Source organism: Gymnoscopelus microlampas (genome assembly GCF_963454915.1).
Source record: "Gymnoscopelus microlampas genome assembly, chromosome: 12".
NCBI lineage: Eukaryota > Metazoa > Chordata > Actinopteri > Myctophiformes > Myctophidae > Gymnoscopelus > Gymnoscopelus microlampas.
The window spans coordinates 29,782,989-29,796,134 of NC_139949.1; the positions used below are offsets into that span (position 1 = coordinate 29,782,989).

Genomic DNA, 13,146 nt, shown 5'->3' on the forward strand with positions numbered 1-13,146 from the left:
AAATAGTGGTGAAAAACACCAGTGCACATTATATTGATGTTTTGCTTCAATAATTTTATTGTTTTTTCAAAATAAACATTTCAATTATGATCCTTGCAATACATTTAAAAAACAATTTGGGACAGCAAAGCATTTACTGCTTTGTAATGTTGTCATTTTCACAACACTTAAAACATGTTTAGAGACTGAAGACATCAAGCATTTCAGGTGGGATTGTGTCATATGGCATCCATGTGGTTATATCGCTTATAGATTAATTATGTTTCTTAATGCAGTGTCACCTGGGGGATGAAATTGTATTTGTATTTTCCATACTGTACCAACTTTTTCTGATTTGGTGTTTATATAAAAAAAAGTGTGATTTCACTCCCCACCCCCCAAAAAGGAGTCATGGTAGTAGCGTTCTATTGTACAAACATTGCTATGTATGTTTTCATTCTTAAACAGTAATTCTAGAAATTTTGCCATTTGAAGTAAATGAACAAAATCAACCTCAGTCTTAAATTAGTTGTAATGTTGACTCATAGTTGCTTAAACATTCTTAAAATGTTGTCCATCAATGTAATAAGAAGTGGCAGTGGATGCCTGTTTTTCTTAGATTTTTCACAGTTAGTGGAGTACTATTGTTTTAGTCTAGAAACTCAGATCATCCGCGAATTACCTGTTTCTGAAACTCACCTAGCTCGTCCTTTAGAAACCATTCTTCAATGTTGAGTTTGACATTCTACTCCGAAGGTTAGTAAACCACTTAAAACATAATGATGTTAAAAAGTAGTGTTTTGTTATCAGGAAATGCTTACCTTGTGGCTCCTATCGACTTGTATAATTTTACCATTTAGATGTGCCTCTGGAACACTATAGTTTGTGCATGCATTGATTCTTTCATCATTACTAAAACTTTAGTTGTCATTACAGCATGTTTCCATATAATGTACTTGCCGAAGAAATGTCCTACAACATTTAGGCATTGTCATTCTTCAGTAGTCTTAATTCCAGCAACAAATTTGAAGCATGTAACGTAAGAATCCCGATGCTCTTGGGAGGCGCTGGAAGCTGCAGTAACTATTTCAATTTGAAAATGTTCATGTTATTTGTTGAGCTTATTTTTTCACAATAAGATGTACAATGCTACCTTGCAACTATAGGGTAAGAAAAATGAAAACTAATATCAGTATGATTCTTTACTAAAACAATGAAAGTAAAAAACACTGAAAGTAAAATAAAAAGCAAGATATATGCTGCCTTTCAAAGGCAAATGATTCACCTGTAAGAATTGTACTGTACTTAAAGGAACTTTTGCTGACCTTGGTGTCACTGTTTTGTAAGAATCAAAACGTCTGGCAGTGTGTATATCATATTATTTCAAAGCAACGGCACCAAATTTATTTTCTATGTTCACAAATTACAGATAATAAAAAGGTATTGTGGAGGTATGTCTCTGGTAGAACCATTATTGATGAAGGTAAAGCATTTCCTAAGGTCACCATGAACATGGTTTAATCTCCCACCCAAACTGCAACCAATTCATAATGCTAAAGAAATTAACACTGTTGATCCATTGTCTGGGGTATGTGGCATAGGACAAAATGTGAAGACACCCCTTATGTGTGTATACAGTTCCTATACTATTGATATTTAAATTGTTTAATTTATTGCAAATAAATTATTTTTGAAGCCTCGTTCAGTTTGAAACTGGCTTTTTCTTTTTTTCCAATAAACAAGTGAAATCACAAAAAACGAAATAACATATTCAGATGCAAACTGACTGTGTTTAAGATGTTTCCATTTAATCTCAGCTTTCTGCTGTATACATAATACTGTTATCCATAAACCATACAGTATGTGCTGTACATGTCTCAATGTGGCAATAACACTACACTACTAGACAGACTACTAAATTGGTCTACTAAATAAACAGTTCAGTGATCTTACATCTGTGCTGCTCACAGTTTAGTCCAGTGTGTACTGTGTGTAGTAGTTATATCCAGTGGTGGAAAGTAACTAAGTACATTTACTAATGTACAATTTTGAGGTACTTTTACTTTACTTGAATATTTCCAAATTATTTGAAAAATTAATTTAGTAGTTACTTGTAGATTTAGATTATTATTACAAAACATATATTACCTAATTTGAAAATAGCCGATCTACAAGCTCACAATGCATCGCGATGTGCGCATTGTGAGCTTGTAGATCAGCTATTTTCAAAAGATTTTTATACATTTTATACATTTGAAAACTAACAAACTAGCTAACATGGGACATTCTGCATAATGAGTACTTTCTACTTTTGGTACTTTAAGTACATTTTGATACAAATAGTTTTGTAATTTAACTCAAGTATTTTTTTAATTCCGGACTTTTTTTATACCAGAGTATTTACACATTGCAGTATTGATACTTTACGTAAAGAAATTGAGCACTTTTCCCCCTACTGGTTATATTGTATTCATTCATTCATCAAGCCGCCAAAACTTTGAAACTAGAGGGAAAATAGACTACTGGCGCATTATTGCTGCCTTACTTGATGGACATGCACAGGAGCCATTCACAACCAGGACGAAAAGCACCAACGAATCACATTCAGTCGTTCTACAGACTGCAACGTGATTGGATCAAGGTAGAGTATCTTTGTCCAATAAGTCCCTGAAACCCTATCCCATGTGTCCTTCCAAAGCCAATGGTGTAGCGCGTTCGATTTGAACAGCCAATCAAAATATAGGGCGGGACAACAGCTTGCGTTTATATACAGCGTGTATCTTGTTTTTCCGCATCTGCATTCATTGTTGCTGTTTTGCAAGGATTCGTGCTGATAACTCTCTATCAACCAAACCAAACGAACCCACTATCATGTCTGGAAGAGGTAAAACCGGAGGAAAGGCCCGTGCTAAGGCCAAGACCCGCAGCTCCCGTGCCGGCCTGCAGTTTCCAGTCGGCCGTGTCCACCGTCTCCTGCGGAAGGGGAACTACGCGGAGCGTGTGGGCGCCGGAGCTCCAGTCTACCTCGCCGCGGTGCTCGAGTACCTGACTGCTGAGATCCTGGAGTTGGCCGGTAACGCCGCCCGTGACAACAAGAAGACCCGTATCATCCCCCGCCACCTCCAACTGGCCGTCCGCAACGACGAGGAGCTGAACAAGCTGCTCGGCGGAGTCACCATTGCCCAGGGCGGCGTCCTCCCGAACATCCAGGCCGTCCTGCTGCCCAAGAAGACCGGACAGGCCGCACCGAGCGCCGGCAAGGCGGGAAAGAAGGCCTCGTCTCAGTCGCAGGAGTACTAGCCTGCAGGCTAATGGACAAAACTTTATACCCCCAAAGGCCCTTTTAAGGGCCACCCAGCTATTCATTGAAAGAGCAAACCTGTGCCGTTTTATGTTCATTTGTTATGTTGGTCATGTGCCTGATTTTTGAATAAACTTTTGTATTTTAAAGTACGCTACATAGTATCGTTGTTACTCCACTTGGGCAGTGTAGCTATTCATAACAACTGAAGACCGTAGGCTACGGGTGGCTTTAAAAGATCGGTAGTACTAGTTACACAAGTAACATTAATTGTTGGTGTTTTGTCATCTTGACTGTTCTGTGCCCTGAAGTTAACTGCGGGGAAAATGTCCTGAACAATTCCCCACAGTACTGGTTGAACGTGTGCTAGGTTGGGGTTTATATGGGCTAACCTAGCTCTGGTCCATTGCCTTTCGGGTTCTCTCTCTCGAAAAGAGGGAACCCGAAAGGCAATGGACCAGAGCTAGTAATGATACTAATGAATGTGGGCTGGGCTGCATAAAGAGAGGAATGGAACATTTAGAAGGGGTGCTATTTCTCTGTATATCGCTTAGTTTGCACCGTGTTCGCTGCTTGGCTCAAACAATGAGCGTCTAGCATTAATGGTCCCAAGTTCCCAACCCCCATATGGGAATGTTTTGTACCAGGGACTCTCGTACCAAATTTGTGTTCGAATGTTTTTTTTTTTTAATATTTCATTTTTTTTCTCAAGATTTTAGATCTACAAGCTCACAACGCGTTGTAAAGCTTGTAGAGCGGCTATTTTCAAATAGCTGATGCATATATAGGTTTAAGTGCTCATCGCTTCTTTTGGGATTGTTTTCATAGACCTGGTTGCGCGTTTCTCTCCCAAAACCTGGCAACACTGCTAGCTTGCCTCACAAGTGCAACAGCGTTGAGTCTAGCACGACGTAGGTAGTTTTACTGTGTCACAGGCACACTAACTTACATGTTTATTTGCCAAACAACCCTTAATGCAGGATGTAAGTAACATGCATATTTAACCTTAGCATGCCCTGTGTACAAAGAGTAGGTTGATGCAAGGTCGACTGATTTATTTTTTGCTCAGCAGAATAGGCATGTATTCCCAGAACAAGGCTCCCATTATGTTGTCCCATACAGGATAAAACAAGTGAAATGGAAAGTGAATGAAAAAAAGAAAATTGGAACATGGATTTTATCATATATATTATAAAATTGAAGCTGATAATCAATTCCAATTTAACTTGTTTATCCTGTATTAGTTGAGTTCTGTCTCCTGATTGGATAAAATTGGTGTCCCGACCGGAAAATGTGTTCTATGTTCACTAAAGAGATCCTGAGACCGATGTTACAGAACACTGAATATAGAGCTTTAACAAAAAAAAAGTTGTTATCTTGTTAGTAGGCTATCATATAAAGAGGTATTGATATTGGAAGTGTTTACGTATTTACTACAGCTGTTTGGGGCAACAGTGAAGTTTGAGACATTTTAACAACATTATGTCAATCAAGTTGATGTTGATATGACGTTAAGAGTGTAGCCTAAAAAGCCTATTAGTTTATATCATTGGTTCTCAAAGTGGGGTCTGGGGACCCCCAGGGGTACTTGAGGGGGTCCCCAGCTAAATGATATAGTTAGGAACCAAATTGACCCTTATGGGCCTGTAACTCAGAGAGTGTACAAATGGGTCCATTTGGTTATATTTGTACACTCAGAGCTAAATTAACATTGATTTTACAATATGAATTTGGGTCTCAGAGATAGAGATGCCATTAAATGGGGTCCGTAGTCAAATGCATGTCAAACTGGGGGTCCTTGAAATTAAAATGGTTGAGAATCACTGCTAGAGCCGTAAAAATCTTCTCTTATGGGGGGTCCCTGGCTTATCTTTTCAAATGGGGGTCCGCGGGCTAATAAGTGACATGAAAAAGTTTGAGAACCACTGGTTTATATGATTAGACTATATTGTGTGGGTGTCACTCAAATGGGCAAACATGTGCATGAGTGCTTGTGCTGCCTTGCTTCACACAGTAACGGTTATAACTGCTATAGCAGACCAGGTGTTTCCTTTTTGCAAACAAACACATTCAGCAAAGTAGCACAAGAGCATATCCGATATTTAAAGAGATTAATTTGAAAGTTATGGCACAGGTGCATCACTCTGAATTTGTCCACAATCTAGAATAGATCTTAAACTCTAGATACATGCATCATTCAAGTACATTTACTCAAGTACTGTACTTAAGTAAACTTTTGAGGATTTTTTACTTTACTTCCCATTTTAAATACTTTTACTTCTACCCCACTACATCTCAGAGGCAAATATTGTACTTTTACTTTTACTTACTCCTTTTACTTTTACAAATATTGTACTTTGTACTACAACTATTTGAAAAGTTACTAGTTACTTTGCCTATATAAATTATTATATTATTATAAAACACACATTGACCACTTTAGCCCTATTTTATACATAGGCTATTTGAAAATTGACCATCTACAAGCTCTCAACACGTCCCCTCGCGGCTTGGTACTTTAAGTGTATTTTGATGACAATACTTTTGTACTTTTACTCAAGTAACATTTTGAACACAGTACTTCTACATTGTGGTATTGATACTTTTACTTAAGTAAAAAATTACAGTACTTTTTCCACCACTGCATTCACACAATATCCAGGTTGTGTAATGTAAGGTGAGAGAGGAGCTTCATAAGAATCTTTCACTCAGAATGCTTTCACCACTACTAAAGGATTAGTGCACTCCCAACTCATTTGGAGTTATCTATAACCTGGCATTAACATGAATCTTTTATAACACAACTCCTGCGTCTGCGGCATGGTCTTCAATGTTTTCAGGCCAGGGACCCCCTAGCTGAGAGAGAGATGAGGCAGGGACCCCCTCTATATTGTATAAAATTGTGTTTCAGATTCAACCTTTTTTGTTCACTAGGTCTGCTCTTTTTCCCCTCTACACCAAACACCTCTTTGCCAAAAATAGCCGATCTACAAGCTCACAACGCCTCGCGTAGATCTGCTATTTTTTGGCTAAAGTTCTCAGAAAAGGGATGCTAGGGTTCAAGAGGTTAAGGTAAAAAGAAAAATCATGTCACCCAAAGATTTGGCGGACCCCCTGTAGTAACTCTGAGGACCCCCTAGACTGGTCCCGGACCCCTGTTGAAGACCCCTGTATAAGGCAACCACTGAGTGCTTTGCAATTCCTTAACTTAAGTGACATTGGTGATGAGCACCTACTACAGTATTGTGTTCCCTTCAAGATGGAGAAAATAGTCAACATTTTAAAGAAAAAAATCACTATACATTTTCCATTATTACTCCACATAAAGGATGCATTACAGGAAGTTCCCAGTGTACTCACTGTCATTCTATTTCTATACAGGCAATAATACTTTATGTCGTTCTGGAGTCTTCTGTACAGTATGGTTTGCAATCAGCATTCCACCAGGTGGCAGCAAAGACATGGAATTGGGAACAAGTTCCTTTGGATCTGAGGATCAAGTCATTTTGTGGTACAATGTCAAGTGAAAATACTGTAACATCATAAATACAGCAGGGCAGGGCTTTTTGGATTTAAGTAAAATATGCCTCAATCAATGTAGAAATACTCTGTTACAAGTTAAAGGCCTGTATTCAAGATTTGAGTAAAACCATAACATTATGTCAAAAATATACTTTTAACCAAGTAAAAGTACTCTTCTTTTTTGCACATTTGTCAAACTAGCTTAAGCATAAAATAGGGCATAATTGGTTCATGTATGTATGTTTTGTAACAAGAATGTTAGTCTGCAAAGTAACTTGTAACTGAAGCTGTCAAATAATTGTAGTGTAGTCAAAAAGTACAATATATGCTATGGGATGTAGTGTAGTAGCATAAAATAAAAGTAGAAAGGAATATTCAAGTAAAGTAAATGTACCTCAAACTTGTACTCAAGTACAGTACTTGAGTATGTACTTAGCCTACTACTTACTTTCCACCCCTGAATATAGGCTACTATTTTTGCCTATACATCTTCATGCAGCTTATTGGCTGACTCTAGAGTAGACAACTCATGTCCACCGTCCACCTTAGCACAGTCCTGCCCTTCTATATATTTCATTTAGACACTTCAGCTCAGGAATGACCAATACCACCAGTTGAACGTACTGACTTGTGGGAGTACGAATGAATTAGCTTGTTAGCGAATGGGGGGTCCGGGGAGAGTGAACGTAGCATATGAAACTCCTGCCTTCCGTGCCTACATGAACTATCGCTACGCTGAATGCCTTCTCTGGCTGCCAATGTGCACATTAATTTAACGAGAAAAGTATGTAGCTTGGGTTCCAGACTGAGACACTCCGTTCGGCCGATTTCTTTTCTCTCACTCCGCTACTCAAAGTGAGAAAAAAAGTTAGCCGGAAGAATCAGTCTGGATTCCAGGCTAAAAAGTATGCTCCTCGGAGCACAGAACTCCACCAGGCCTGGTGGTTGCCTACCCAGGGCTTTGTGAGTCATGGGGTGCGGCCGTCAGGACACGAGGAAGCTAAGGCGGGAAATAAGAGTTTGACTGACAGTATGGTCTTGTTTGTGGCACTAAAGCGGTTTAAAGGCGCTCTATATAGGCCCCTATGCTAGTCCAATTTGGGTATGATTGGATGTTGTGTTTGTGATATTTGGCTGGTGTTTTGAAGAAAAAGGGTTAGGGTTAGCCCTGCGCACACATTCTTTAAGGCATTTACAGACGTGGAGTATGAAAACCCTGTTTGACGGTCATTGTCACATGACTCACGACAGTATTTGTGCTTAATTTGCTGGTGGTGGTGGGACGATCACATTTCTGAAACAAACAGTGACATTTATACATTTGTGGCACCTCCTATGTGATAGGAAGGGTTAAGAAACTTCTCAACTCAAAGGCCAAATAAAAATGTTTTATAATAAGGCCTATAAAAGGTTATAGGCCAAAATGCTAAGCGGCCTGTTATAGCCGCAACATGAGGCCGATTTGAAAAAGTCCCGGTGAAGGTTCTTCCTTGGCCTACTGGGTGTGTGTGTGTGTGTGTGTGCAGATTTAGTTTCATGTCAATCGGTCCAGTGATGCCTGAGATGAGCTGTTCACAGACGTGCGTGCACACACAGACAGATAGCCAGACAGGGGCGAAACCATAATCTCCGCCTCGCGGCCATTCTGGTTTGGCGGAGATAATTATTTCTCATGTCTACTGTGAGCAGAGAATACTTATATCGAGACTTGACTCCTCATGTGGACTCATCTACCCGAAAGGCCGGAGCCTTCCCTAACAAAGATCAATGGAAAACTCAAAGTGGTGACAACTTAATGTCAAATAATGGAATATGTGAGAAATGATCCTGAGAATCTATGTCTTGTCCATTGTTTATCTACATAATGCCACGTTTTCAGGTCATATTTGGTCAGCCCCAGAATTCTTCTGTCTGGGATGTGAAAGAGATGACATCTGGTGATTGTTAGCAATGGCAACAATTCCAGAGATTTTCATTTTTACTTTTTGTGTTTATTCATTATATTTTCAAAACATTTGCTCCTTGTTTTGCACATTTGTTTCACACATCAGAGACATGGGCCTCTATGTACAGTGGACACCCATAGGACATGGTACTGATGTGTGTTGGTTTTGGTTGTTTCAGTCGGGGCCAAAGCAGCAGTGTGACGCACCAGAACCTTGAACCCAGCCCAGGACAGACGAAACCAATTACTCTGGTCCAGGAATGTGTCCAGGATCAACAGACATGGCTAAAATTTCCATCTGGAAGGAGATATTTTAATATCCATTGGCTGTGCTGACTATCATTTCGGCAGTGGTGCTCACATTTTTTACATTGACTTGTGGCAAGTAGTCTTATCTACCTAAATTAATTACACTCAATATTCTAGAGACCGTGGTTATTATTGTGGTCGAAATGTTTATTATGTCTCAGAAGAATATGACATTCCAACGGAATCTGTCATGCAGAGGCATGATTCATAAAAAACTGAATGGAATCGTGTGCATCTCAGGATCCACATGGGAACGGTGTGGCTCCAATGTCCATCTCTGACTTCATATGGCTGCCTGTGACGTCACTCATCTGTGACGCCAGTCGTCTGTGACATATCTATGATGTATGTTTGATTCCAAATGTAGACAAGGTTTCAGGCTGATCAGAACCCCATTGACTTCCAATATAACATTTTAGCTAAATATTTCAAAAAGTAGCCTATATTATGTGAAAAAAATACAAACAATAATAATAGTGCCTAGCCTGCACAAGAAATCTGGCGCTAATCGGTCCAGCGGTTTGCGAGATTAGATACGGACCAAACAGTCACACAGACAGACAAGACAAGACAAGACAAGACAAGACAGACTGACACTCTTCTAGATGGCTTGCCTCTGAGGACTCATCTTTGTCTATTTATGCATCTGCACTTTTGCACAGCATGGTTTTGAATTGACCCTTTCACTTTTTTTGAGAGACGAAAGGGAAAATATATGTCAAGTTAGCAGTACAGTGAAAGGGGGTACTTAAGAATTTAAATAAAAAACAAAGCATTGCATGCATCAACTTAACACTACTTGTAAAACCACTTTGCATGTAGCTGCGACAAAATAGAGCACATATGTAAACAAAAATGACCCATTTAAGGGAACTTGTTTATGTTGACCTCAGACTTTGATCCAACTCAACAAACCCCCCTGTAAAATACTTATTAAATCTGGTCTGAGCTAGGGTTTGAGCATTAGCAAGAGAACAAATCTGCCTTGTATTAACTCAGTAAGTAAGTGTGTGTGTGTGTGTGTGTGTGTGTGTGTGTGTGTGTGTGTGTGTGTGTGTGTGTGTGTGTGTGTGTGTGTGTGTGTGTGTGTGTGTGTGTGTGTGTGTGTGTGTGTGTGTGTGTGTGTGTGTGTGTGTGTGTGTGTGTGTGGATGCGTGCGTGCGTGCGTGCGTGCGTGCGGCGTGCGTGCGTGCGTGCGTGCGTGCGTGCGTGCGTGCGTGCGTGCGTGCGTGCGTGCGTGCGTGCGTGCGTGTGTGTGAGAGAAAGAGAGAGAAAATACTATGAGCGAGACAGTATAATGAGGGAAAGAGTCAAGACAGAGTGGGATGATGCAAATGAATAAGAAAAAGCAGGGATAGGCGGAGATAGAGAGAGGAGGTGGGACAGATGGAGGGCGTGATGGGGAAATCTTTTATCACTTTCTGAGCATTTCAACAACCAGCATCTAACAGCAACGTCAAGACATAAAGGACATGATTACATCCATGAGGATGGAGCTGGGAGATCTTTAATATTACGACTTGGGAGAACTTGCATTTTCTCTTAGAAGAAGTTTTGGACTTTACCATTCCACTGGAAGAAATGACTTAACCAGCTCCGGTAATTAAATGTAGTTTTATGTATGTGTGCTTGTATTACAATAAGCGTGTGTGTGTGTGTGTGTGTGTGTGTGTGTGTGTGTGTGTGTGTGTGTGTGTGTGTGTGTGTGTGCGTGCGTGCGTGCGTGCGTGCGTGCGTGCGTGCGTGCGTGCGTGCGTGCGTGCGTGTGAGAGAGAGAGAGAGAGAGAGAGAGGAGGATTGAGAGGGGCTGAAAGAGGGAAAGCAATAATGGGGCTATTGTACCAGTGTGTGTTAGGGGGTTCTATCTAGTCTAACATGGCCCAGTTATTCCTCACATTGTGTGTGTGTGTGTGTGTGTGTGTGTGTGTGTGTGTGTGTGTGTGTGTGTGTGTGTGTGTGTGTGTGTGTGTGTGTGTGTGTGTGTGTGTGTGTGTGTGTGTGTGTGTGTGTGTGTGTGTGTGTGTGTGTGTGTGTGTTAGGCAAAAGCAACATGTTAGAGAATTTTATGTGTGCCCAGTTTTACAGCATAAACCAAATAGCACAGGTGTTACACTATGGTTCTGACTCATGAGAGGACGCTTCATGAGTACAGGTTGAAGCAATGTGCCAGTTATGGATTCAAAGAGGGGAGAGAGAGAGAGAGAGAGAGAGAGAGAGAGAGAGAGAGAGAGAGAGAGAGAGAGAGAGAGAGAGAGAGAGAGAGAGAGAGAGAGTTAAAGCCCAGGGTGATTATGGTCCAAACCCAGTAGGCTCAATGAATGGCCACTTTCATGTGTGGGAGATCAGTCTGCCTGTAGCGCTTATAGGAAGCTTTAACTGTGCAACAGATTCAGAGCTGACAGATGTGCAAAAGCATGAGTGAGTATATATTTTCCATTTGTTATTATCATACATCGGGTGTTCAATGGGTGGAGGTATTTAATCTTTAATTTGTGTGTTTTCGCATTTACACGAGTACATACTATTTTGTTGAATACTGAAAGGACAGGATAAGTAATTCAGTTGAATATCTGTCATTTTTGTCAAGCGAAAGGGTTGTGTGCTGAAGTATTTAACCACTTAACGCCCAAGAAATTATAAATCATTTTGAAAATGAAAATGTTCGCTTAATGACAAGAGCACAATTGGGATGCCAGGGTTAAAGTGGTTTAATCAGAGGCTGACCAGAGAACACCATCAGCTGACATTAATGAATGTGCTCACTGTTGCCCACCAGACTCTCACTCATCCATAGGGTTCTTTATGTCAATGCAGGTGTGCAGGTGCACCTGGCGGTGCAAACCCTGCCCTGCCCGCGCCAACAACGCTTGTTATATGTCTCTTGATTGTTTGATTCTTGTTTGATTCTTTGTACATTTTAACCCAAAACTCAATAATTCCTTTGGGCAGCTTACTGATTATTCCCGCCAGGTTTCATCTATCTATCTATCCCTTGATGACCTTGATCATGATTGTGAGATTGAACTTAAAAATATATATTCAATTCTTAAGATAATTATGCCAGTTTAACCACTTTCAACCTGACGTCTCTATTGTCGGCATGTTATCATTGTCAAAATGTTCCAAAATATTCAAAAATAGTGGAAATAACATTCTACAGTCTCACAATGGATCGCAATGCACATAGCTATAGCTATTTATGTAATTTTGTTCGTTTTTAAGTCATTTCACAGCGGGGGGCGGGGGGGCGCAGCCAGAGGCTATGGACGTTCAACTTAAGTATTTCCTTTTGCTTTTTCAACTCCAGCCACCCACAGTCAATGTGCATGACGAAGACCACCCTTGGCCTTGGAAAATGTTTCCTTTATTTTGGCATTTAGCTGTAAACCTTCTCAGTAAACATGGGGGCTTCCATTCAGCTGTCCCCCCACCCCCACTTCCATATGTAACTTCCATGTCGCTTTGAGAGTCATCAGGGAAGTTGACTCATAGAAAACCTACCTGCTGCCCTGCAAGCCTCATTTGACGAAGCCCATCTGGTAACTTAGCAGTCTGTATTTATTTGTTTGTTTTCATTTCCCTGAATGAATAGTCATCTGCTCCACTTCCTGCCTCTCTTCTTGGGCCTTGAACATGGGAAAATACTTGGTGAGATCAATAGTGACTCTTTCTACTTTCTCTCCCCCACTCGCTCTCTTCCAGCCAGATTGTTCCTGTGGGACTTCTGAAAAGATGGCTCACATGTTCACTCACTTCCTGTGGAACATAGTATTTTTGTATCCCAGCTCCAGTGATGCTGCAGCACTTAAGTCATCTTGTAAATCATTATTCAACAGTTTTCCAGATTGGAAAGTCCCCTCCTTTGTTTTGTCAACAGCACATAGCACAGAACAGGAAGCTGAAAGGAACGACACAAGGTCTTTTCCACCTCCTACTCCTATGCCACATGTCCATGCATTTCCACTCTGGACCCCAAACCTCCTAGACTGTCAGTGTCTGTTTTACTAATACCCTCTGATCATTCTAGATGTGTCCTTATCCTCAGTGCAATGCAGTGATAGGTTCCAAAACTCTCTTCCGGTGTGTGGTC

General features: G+C 40.6%; 2 protein-coding genes across 3 annotated transcripts in view; both read left to right on the top strand.

Moving 5' to 3' along the window:
* The window catches only part of c2cd2l (c2cd2 like), a 23,081-nt gene extending 21,403 nt beyond the window's left edge, over positions 1-1,678 (top strand). For both annotated transcript variants that reach the window (XM_084074763.1, XM_084074764.1), the window contains exon 15: positions 1-1,678. This exon is cut by the window's left edge and continues 902 nt beyond it. The gene's annotated coding sequence lies outside the window, so the exon portion shown is untranslated.
* A 1,087-nt stretch (positions 1,679-2,765) lies between these two features.
* h2ax (H2A.X variant histone) lies at positions 2,766-3,432 on the top strand. The gene has a single exon (XM_084074571.1). It carries the CDS (start codon positions 2,851-2,853, stop codon positions 3,277-3,279), a length of 429 nt encoding a protein of 142 aa, XP_083930697.1. The 5' UTR covers positions 2,766-2,850; the 3' UTR covers positions 3,280-3,432.
* Positions 3,433-13,146: the final 9,714 nt, after the last annotated feature.

Excerpts from the sequence above, each read along its gene's own strand:
- h2ax (XM_084074571.1), top strand. The coding sequence starts at position 2,851 with ATGTCTGGAAGAGGTAAAACCGGAGGAAAGGCCCGTGCTAAGGCCAAG.